The 10,000-nt window shown below is 46.5% G+C and overlaps 1 protein-coding gene across 4 annotated transcripts in view; it reads left to right on the forward strand.

Moving 5' to 3' along the window:
- LOC105902333 (1-phosphatidylinositol 4,5-bisphosphate phosphodiesterase epsilon-1-like) overlaps positions 1–10,000 on the forward strand; it is a 60,487-nt gene that overhangs the window by 35,671 nt on the left and 14,816 nt on the right. For all 4 annotated transcript variants that reach the window (XM_031579526.2, XM_012829904.3, XM_031579528.2 and 1 more), the window contains 15 exons: positions 279–490; positions 3,259–3,578; positions 3,833–4,206; positions 4,454–4,630; positions 4,807–4,924; positions 5,195–5,330; positions 5,557–5,679; positions 5,826–5,965; positions 6,522–6,760; positions 7,131–7,192; positions 7,384–7,549; positions 7,830–7,937; positions 8,261–8,377; positions 8,549–8,707; positions 9,924–10,000. The exon at positions 9,924–10,000 is cut by the window's right edge and continues 47 nt beyond it. In XM_031579526.2, coding sequence (XP_031435386.1) covers positions 279–490; positions 3,259–3,578; positions 3,833–4,206; positions 4,454–4,630; positions 4,807–4,924; positions 5,195–5,330; positions 5,557–5,679; positions 5,826–5,965; positions 6,522–6,760; positions 7,131–7,192; positions 7,384–7,549; positions 7,830–7,937; positions 8,261–8,377; positions 8,549–8,707; positions 9,924–10,000 — 2,528 coding nt within the window. The remainder of the gene's footprint in view (positions 1–278; positions 491–3,258; positions 3,579–3,832; positions 4,207–4,453; positions 4,631–4,806; positions 4,925–5,194; positions 5,331–5,556; positions 5,680–5,825; positions 5,966–6,521; positions 6,761–7,130; positions 7,193–7,383; positions 7,550–7,829; positions 7,938–8,260; positions 8,378–8,548; positions 8,708–9,923) is intronic.

Consider the following 10,000-nt stretch of genomic DNA (forward strand, 5'->3'; position numbering starts at 1 on the left):
GCCTGTATTGAATGACTATTGTCAATGTCTTTCTTCAGAAGATGCATAGAAGCTGAAAAATGTAATAGAATATAGAAAATATCAAGTGAAAATATCACGTGTGTGTGTGTGTGTGTGTGTGTGTGTGTGTGTATTGGGGGGGCGGGGGGGGGGGGTATGACAGAACGTTGGACAGAGCATTTTGGACAGAAAATCATTCTCTAAAAAAGATGACTTTTCCCTTTTCCCTTGCAGCACCAGCTTCCATGTCATTCATTATATTAATTCACTCGTTTTAGTTTGTGACAGACTACACTGGTCAGGACCACTTCCTGCAGAGGGTGGGGCCAGACGGCCTGACCAATCAGGAGAAGGAGGCGACAGTCAGCAACATCCTGCAGACCATCCGCAGCTGCCACCGCAGCCTGGAGGCAGAGGAAGGGGAGGAGCCATTTAGCAACGGGAGCGCCCCCTCCAGGCAGAACTCCCTCAGAGAGCGGAGCCGCAACCAGTGAGTTTGCCAATGACTGTCATACGTATCAACATATCCAGAAGTATACATACCGTCATTTCCCCACTATTAGCCGTGGTTTATACATTGATTATGCAAGATTTCTTTGCAGTGGTGCTCGGGTGCGTCCTACACACGGTAACACACACATTAACTCTGCCAGATAAAGCGTGAATGGGTCTCTCTCTCTTTCTCCCTCTTTCACATACAAAAAACATCATCAGATAGATAACACATTTTCATTCACACTCAGTCACACATCTCCCCCCCCCCCCCTTGCCCTTCTCAAACACGTTCATTTAATGGTTGCGATTCATACTGCAAGCATATCAGAAGATTATCGTTCATGGTCCTAGGTCACCAGGAGATCAGTTAACAATTCGGCTGAAACGTTTAGCGTCCATTCCCACACTACACCACACCATAACACTAAATAACAGTTTTCACTGTCTGTGAGTGGGAATAATATTTTAGCTTGCAATGCCCATCACTACTTCATACAGCCTAATGGCTAGTTGGGCTTGCACCACAACTACATGGCATGACGTAGTGTTCAATAAACTGCGGTTAATACACGGGTGCGGTCAATACACTGGTTTGTTTTATAAAATGACATAAAATGCTGTAATGCAGTTTATATACGGCGGTTAATAGTCTGGAAAATACAGTAAGTGATGTGCTAACCTGCACAGGGCCTGTTCTCTAAATGTAGGCCTAGATGGAGAGCACAACCTCCCTACCCTACCCTGTCTCCTCTCCCTGTCTGTAATGCATTTTGATTTTCCTTGTCTCTCTTTCTTTCTGTTTCTCTCTTTTCTCTGTGTCTTCTGCTCTTCACTGTCTCTCTCTCTCTCTCTCTCTCTCTATTATCTCTCTATTATCTCTTACTCTTTCTCTCTCTATTATCTCCCACCTTGCCCCTATTGACAGTGCTGGCTCGGTCCTATTTCCCCGCTCTAAGCTAAGCCTCCAGAATGACACAGCTCTAGTGTGGCCTGGTTTCAGGTAGAGGAGTGCCAGCAGTGAAAGCATTGGAAACAGCCTGATTCGACCAGCGTTTCAGACCATACACTCCCCCCCCCCGTCGGAGATTTGACGAACGACCCAACATCAACATCTCTTTACTCACGCATTTTCTCCATACTTTCACCATTCTAATAATTTAGACTCTGAGTCTAGCTATTTGGAAGGTTCCCAATCCACACGTTCACGTCTTCTAATGCTACCTTACACTGAGGGCTTAGGGTTCGTTCAGAGGCACTTTCCCCTAAAAGGTACACTTGTCCCAATGTTTGTCTTAGAACGGTAGAATGTTTCGCTTTTGCCAAATGGCCCAATGTTTCTTTTTTTTCTTCTTCTCTCATCGTGGCCTACTAACAAGAGACTATGAAGAAAAGAGACTTTTTTTAACATGTTGTTTTGGATTCGTTTATTTCCACATCCAAACATGGCTCACGTTCCCAACAGGGTCTGCCTTCCTAGGTTTTTTTTTTTTTCTTTAAAGCTCCTACACTATATTCTCTACAAGGGGAAAAATAATGATCTGTTGAGAAAGTGAGGGTGAAGGTTTCTCTCTTTTTTTGTGAATCAATGGGAAAGCATTCAAACGGCAGCAGCCAGGGAGACATCTAATCAGCGGCTCCACTGAGCTGTCTAGCAGGTCCTCACGCTCCAGAGAGCACAGGTCTGTCATGGTGAATGGAGAGGAAGAAAGGGAGAGACATGTCCTAAAACTGCTTCAGTGCTTCAGTGAAGCAGCTTATACTCTAAACATTGAAATGGAATTGTGTGCATGTGAGTATGGTGACAACGTGGTGTTGTGTCTCAAATAGACGTCACTTGACTTGACTTTTCTTTTAGTCTATTTACATACAATGTATCATTTTCCGTCACTTTTACCCAGAATAGTTATTCTGTTTCGAGTATTGTTTTAGTTTGACCTCTTTCTCTCTCTTCACACCATCCTCCCAGTTTACAGTCATTCAGGACTTCTACTGCACCAAAACGTGTTCAGTAAGTCACTCACAGACGCATAAGTATACACAAACGCACACACACATACACACACACACACACACACACACACACACACACACACATACACACACACACACCTACACACACAATTCAATAATACACTCATTTTGTTTGGTGATGCATGCTGTTACTACAACCAGATCTAGAGTGATCTAGATCTAGTGGTGCTGTCCTGTGGTGTTTGAAATCACACACTCTGTGTCTTTTATTCGAGTCTTAACTCTTCTGAAATCTCTGTCGTTGTGGTTGTCTTAGACAGTGTGCCTGATTATGTCTGTGATCTTTGCACTGTCAAATATCTCAATTCTGTATGACATGAATTGATTGTGCTGACGTGTTTAAAGTAACCAGACATGATACTGACTGACTGATGATGGTATACGGATGAAGATGAATGTGCATGTTCAGAAATCAGATGTGTTCCCTGGATATACCATCTTGAAATCAGGTGTTCCCTGGATATATCATCTGGAAATCAGGTGTTCCCTGGATATACCATGGGGATTAAGTGTCCTACTCATTGGCATGTGAATGCCCTCCTACTGTTACTAAATCAAAGTCTGTTATAAAGATGATTGCTTTAAAATGTTATTTTATTTTGAGTTATGTAATGTATTGTTTTATGCTTTTATGCTATGACTCAACTATTTTACAGAACTCCACCACAGACATACATCAGTGTTGTGTAGCCTCCATTGATAACCCATGAAACCCATGTCCTGATTGGCCAGGTTTATCGTGGGTGACCTCTCAGACTCAGAGACTGACCTATCAGATCAGCCCAAGGTGGAGCCAGACTTCCAGGGTGTGGAGGAGACCCAGAGGGCTTTCGGCCACGGGACGGAGCTCATCCCCTGGTACGTGATGTCCATCCGGGCCGACGTGCACCAGTTCCTGCTGCAGGGGGCCACGGTCATCCATTATGAGCAGGACACCCACCAGACGGCCCGGTGTCTGCTGAGGCTGCAGCCCGACAACTGCTTCCTCACCTGGGCAAAGATCCACGGCGGCTGCCCCACGAACGGCCGCCTCCGGAGCCCGGGCACATCAGGTGTGTGAAACATTTTTGCTGAAGAGTGAGTTTGTGACTGTATGGAGGGGTTGAATACAACTCAGTGAGGTTCTCTCTCTCTCTCTCTCTCTCTTTCTCTCTCTCTCTCTCTCTCTCGCTCTCACTTTCTCTCTCTCTCTCTCTCTCTCTCTCTCTCTCTCTGCCTTTCTCTCTTTAATGAAAATGAAAATTCAAAAGCATTTTATTTTGCAGATATAAAACAGGATTTTTTATCGTTTTTTTTTTTCTCCCAGGGGGCAGCGGACAGGACTTTCCCCATGTCAGGCCTCAGTGGTGCGGCCAGTCTGTGTTGAGCGGCCTGGCCGACGGCTTCCTGGACCTGGGCGTGGTGAAGGGCGTGTTCCTGGGCCACCCCGGGGCGGACGTGGCGAGCGTGTGCGCGCAGAACAAGCTGCCCGTGGTGCTGAGCGCGCAGGACAGCGCGCTGACGCTCCTCTACGGCACACACACCACGGAGAACCGGCTGCTGCACTTCGTGGGGCCCGCTCACACCGTGCGCACGCTGCACGACGGCCTCAGCAGGCTGGTCGGCGCGCTCAGGAGGATGAGGAGGTTCCCAGACCAGAGGCTGCACTGGCTCCGGAGGCAGTATGTCAACCTCTACCAGGTACCAGCGCAGGGTGTGTGTGTGTGTGTGTGTGTGTGTGTGTGTGTGTGTGTGAGAGAGAGAGAGAGAGAGAGAGAGACAGAGAGAGAGAGAGAGAGAGAATATGTATATGGTTGCAGCTGTTAAATTGACAAGTAACAAAATAACACCATGACTTTATAGATATGCCTGGATGTTCTAAACAACATTACTTCTTTATCAGTATATTTCAAAGGCTTTGTTTTGTAAGCTATGTGTTTTCTTGTAGGAGGATGGGAGGTATGAAGGTCCAACTTTAGCACAAGCCATTGAGTTATTCGGGGGTCGTCGCTGGAATAACCCACTCAACATGACAGCCAATCAGAAGAGCAACTCTCTCACAACAGCGACCAATCAGAAGAGCATCATGAACACTAATAAAAAAAAGAAAAAAGCTCTGATGCGGGTAAGAGGAATCTCAAGTGTTTAGACACTGCACCACAATATACTTGAAGTTGTTTAAATAAATTCTGCAATGAAAGAAATTACAACAAATTTTGTGTGTGTGTGTGTGTGTGTGTGTGTGTGTGTGTGTGTGTGTGTGTGTGTGTGTGTGTGTGTGCGTGCGTGCGTGCGTAACAGGGAGATAGTGGCGATGCCACAGATGATGAAATGGTCTCTAGGAAGGTAAAGAACAGTCGAGAAGTTCTGGGCCGAAGTGGGTCAGACCCGTCAGACAGTGTAGACCAGGATGAGCTGGGTAAGGCACACACACACACAGACATGCACACAGGCATGCGCACACACACACACAGACATACACATGCAGGCAAGCACACACACATGCACACACAGACTCATGACACAGTCAGCTAGCGTTGTTGGACTGTAGGAGACAAGATGATTATTTAATCAGAGCCATTGATGACACTCTATCTTTGTGTGTGTGTGTATGTGTGTGTGTGTGTGTGTGTGTGTGTGTGTGTGTGTGTGTGTGTGTGTGTGTGTGTGTGTGTGTGTGTGTGTGCAGATGACAGTGGGTCATTTGGCCTACCTGGACCCTTCTCCCTGTCAGTCAGTAAAGCCCTGCCTCTTAGTGCCTCTTCCTCTTCAACCTCCTCTGCTTCATCATCCAACAACAGCCTTTCAGCATCCACCAACACAGGGTAACACACACACACACACACACACACACACACACACACACACACACACACACACACACACACACACACTCGAATTCACATTCACACACACACACACACACACACACACACACACACACACACACACACACACACACACAAAGACACAAAGACACACACACTCACACACCCACGCACCCCCCACGCTAACGATTGGTGTAACTCTGACTGGCTCTGGTCTCCATAGTAACTGGTCGGGGCGCATGCTGGCAGGCCGGGGGAAAAGTTCCTTGAAGAGCTTTGAGAACCTGATGGGTTCTGACTCCACCATGAGTTTCTCTGAGTTTGTGGAGCTCTTCAAGTCTTTCAGGTCAGTAGCCAGAGCAACCCTCCGCTCAGCTTTCAACCCACACAGCCAATCAGTAAAAACTGTCCTTGAGTCATGGAAAAGAATTATATAACCAAGCATATTGTGTCTATATGTTTATATGTGTGTGTGTTTTTGTGTGTCTGTAGTGTTCGCAGTCGTAAGGATCTGAAAGAGCTCTTTGATGCCCACGCAGTACCCTGCAGTCGCACTGCCAGTGACGCTGTGCCTCTCTACACCAACCTGAGCATAGATGACAAACTCAGCAGCACCTCACAGCCTGATCTAGGTATACATCACACCTCCTCTCATCTATTCTCCTTGCTCCTTTATTCATGTTCTATACAATATATGCTATTGATGGTGTTACTATACTACTACAAGCCTCATGAAAGAATCCTCTTGTGTGTGTGGAGAACAAGATAGAAAAACAGGTTAAACAAACCCGTATACAGCAGTACATAGCCACAGTGCAACACAGCCTCAATTGCTTATGTTTTCTACGCCAAGATGTGCCCTAATTTCATCCATGGGCAACTGGCAACGAGCAACGCAACGTTGCTAATTTAATACCTTGAGCAAGATCGCAAGCGCACCCTGAGTGCAAACATGGGTGGGTCAGCGCAAGGCTCCCACACGCCCCACGATAGCTTTAGATCATGGGCGATGGACGATGCCTGTCAATGAAATGAGCGCCCTTTGTGTGCATTTATAAATAGGATAGTGGATAGTGGAGATGCTGTGGATATAGATTTTTTCCCACGAAACCTGTCTAACTGAATGTTGGACATCGCTAGTATTTTCACCCTCCTCACTGTAACCCTATAAACACTGTCCCCTCTCAGACCTGCTGACTCGTACGGGGGCGGATGTGGGCTTGTCTCTGCGGGCGTGGGCCCCCGTCGCGGACGGCCAGAGACAGATCTGGGATGCCATCGCCGCCTCCAGCATCGTGTCCAACGGCACCGGTGTGGAGAGCGCCTCGCTGGGCACCCAGGCCTGGGGCATAGGCCAGCTCAACGCCTTCCTGGTCAACTACCAGCGGGAACACCACACCTACGACCAGACACTCAGCATCATACAGGCAAGTACACACACACACAAACGTATACACACACACTTACATCAGATTTCAACTACCAGCGGGAGCACCACACCTACAACCAGACGCTTAGCTTTATACAGGCAAGCACACACACACACACACACACACACACAGACACACACACACACACACACACACACACACACACACACACACACACACACACACACACACACACTTTTACAGATGATGTACTGACAATACACATCCACTCAGAAGGGACCTTACCATCTGTTCACACGGGTGTAGTGACATATGTCAGCTGTGTCTAGCCTTGTGTCTCCCTGTGAGATTGCAGAAGTGCAGTTAAACACTGTGTTTAGCTGTGTGTGTCTCTCTGACATTGCAGAAGTTTGAGCCGTGTGCCAACATGCGTCAGATGGGCTGGATGTCCTTTGAAGGCTTCGCCAGGTCAGTGAGATTCCTATTACCAAAAGTGCCATTCGCCAGAGATGAATCATATCATATCTACCGATCAATAATGTGCATCAGCCAAGAGAGATAAAAGGAACACCTAATGCCTTAGGTCTTAATCAATTGTCGTCATGGTCACCTGGAAGCTCAGTCCTCAGACCTAGCGGTATGATTTGCTGTCACGCCAGGTTTCTGATGGATAAGGATAACTTTGTGTCGAAGCTGGAGGAGACCCCGGTGAACGTCCACGATCTGCAGCATCCCCTGTCCTACTACTACATCGAGTCCTCTCACAACACCTACCTCACGGGACACCAGCTCAAAGGAGAGTCCTCCGTCGAGCTCTACAGCCAGGTGAGTATGCCACAGCGCCTCTGAAACCTCTGGCAGAGGCAGCGGGTTAGCTATTACAGAGGTGTGCATCCAGAGAGCGCACTGGGTTGAAACCAAGGCCTGGTAATTAGACTGGGTCAGTGAACAAGAAGCAGGCTTGGGTACACTTGAATAAGACACGTTTCCCTATAGTTCCTATATAAAGATTTGGGTTTTACTGCTCCTAATGGCTGTGTGTGTCTCTGGGTGTGTGTGTGTGTGTGTGTGTGTGTGTGTGTGTGTGCGTGTGTGTGTTTTACAGGTGCTGCTGCAGGGCTGCAGGAGTGTGGAGTTGGACTGTTGGGATGGAGATGATGGCACGCCCATCATCTACCACGGTCACACACTCACCACCCGCATTCCATTCAAAGTGAGTAGCCTCTAATAACCTGCACCAACGTGGTCTGCCCAATACATACAGTACATGTGCACTTTTATGTAGCATATACCATAACAGTGTTTTAACATACATAATTATGGCCCCTTTCATGTATAGTAACAGAAAGAAATTATGTTTTATATATGACCTACTTGCTGAAGGGCATTATGCCATTTGAGTTCTTCTTTAGTTCAACCTCAAGCAGTTCAAGTATTGTACATGAGCAGTGTGATTCCTATATATTTTCTTGCAGACCTTTACCATATGTCTGGTTAAACGGTGCCTGTCACTGATGCTGTTTACTGTTCTTGTAGGATGTAGTGGAGGCAGTGAACCGCTCTGCATTTGTCACCTCTGACCTCCCCGTTGTCCTCTCCATAGAGAACCACTGCTCTTTGCCACAGCAGCGCAAGATGGCCGACATATTCAAGGTTCATATACAGCACAGATGAATGAGTCAGACCTATAAGGGCTTAGCCAGCTGTGGTACTTCTTTGTTTCCAGATATTTTGTTCCAGCTTGTGTTGTCATGGTAATTTTGGAACACAATTATCTGGGGGTGGGTGAAAATCACTGTTGTGTTGATCACTTTGCACCTGCAGACGGTGTTTGGGGACAAACTGGTGACTAAATTCCTGTTTGAGAGCGATTTCTCTGATGAGCCTCTGCTCCCGTCACCATGGCAACTACGAGGGAAGATCTTGCTGAAAAATAAAAAGTTAAAAGCTCACCAAGCGCCAGTGGATATCCTCAAACAGAAGGCAAGTCCACACCTTCATGATTGAGATGCTCAAAAAACACAACTCAGTTGTCACACATGCCATAGTTTTATAGATGTTAACATTACAAACATTTTCCTTAACTCTATAAACTCTATAATATTATGAGATAATTGTTCATTTTTTTCAAAAAAAATTCTTGTCACTGGAACCTCTTTTGACGTAGTAGCCTGCTGCCTATTATGTAGCTGACAGCTGAAATAAGCACAGTGATGGTCATGATGCCAGTGTTGGTGTTGTGATGTTATGATGCCAGTGTTGGTGTTGTGATGTTATGATGCCAGTGTTGGTGTTGTGATGTTATGATGCCAGTGTTGGTGTTGTGATGTTATGATGCCAGTGTTGGTGTTGTGATGTTATGATGCCAGTGTTGGTGTTGTGATGTTATGATGCCAGTGTTGGTGTTGTGATGTTATGATGCCAGTGTTGGTGTTGTGATGTTATGATGCCAGTGTTGGTGTTGTGATGTTATGATGCCAGTGTTGGTGTTGTGATGTTATGATGCCAGTGTTGTGATGTTGATGCAGTGTTGGTGATGTTATGATGCCAGTGTTGGTGTTGTGATGTTATGATGCCAGTGTTGGTGTTGTGATGTTATGATGCCAGTGTTGGTGTTGTGATGTTATGATGCCAGTGTTGGTGTTGTGATGTTATGATGCCAGTGTTGGTGTTGTGATGTTATGATGCCAGTGTTGGTGATGTTATGATGCCAGTGTTGGTGTTGTGATGTTATGATGCCAGTGTTGGTGTTGTGATGTTATGATGCCAGTGTTGGTGATGTTATGATGCCAGTGTTGGTGTTGTGATGTTATGATGCCAGTGTTGGTGTTGTGATGTTATGATGCCAGTGTTGGTGATGTTATGATGCCAGTGTTGGTGTTGTGATGTTATGATGCCAGTGTTGGTGTTGTGATGTTATGATGCCAGTGTTGGTGATGTTATGATGCCAGTGTTGGTGTTGTGATGTTATGATGCCAGTGTTGGTGATGTTATGATGCGAGTGTTGGTGTTGTGATGTTATGATGCCAGTGTTGGTGATGTGATGTTATGATGCCAGTGTTGGTGATGTTATGATGCCAGTGTTGGTGTTGTGATGTTATGATGCCAGTGTTGGTGTTGTGATGTTATGATGCCAGTGTTGGTGATGTTATGATGCCAGTGTTGGTGTTGGTGATGAGGGTCTTCTTCTCCTCTCCAGGCTCATCAGCTGGCCTCCATGCAGGCTCAGGCCAGTAACGGACCGATGACCTCACCTGGCGCCAATGACGAGGAAGA

This window comes from Clupea harengus, chromosome 13 (assembly GCF_900700415.2).
Source record: "Clupea harengus chromosome 13, Ch_v2.0.2, whole genome shotgun sequence".
NCBI classification, from domain to species: domain Eukaryota; kingdom Metazoa; phylum Chordata; class Actinopteri; order Clupeiformes; family Clupeidae; genus Clupea; species Clupea harengus.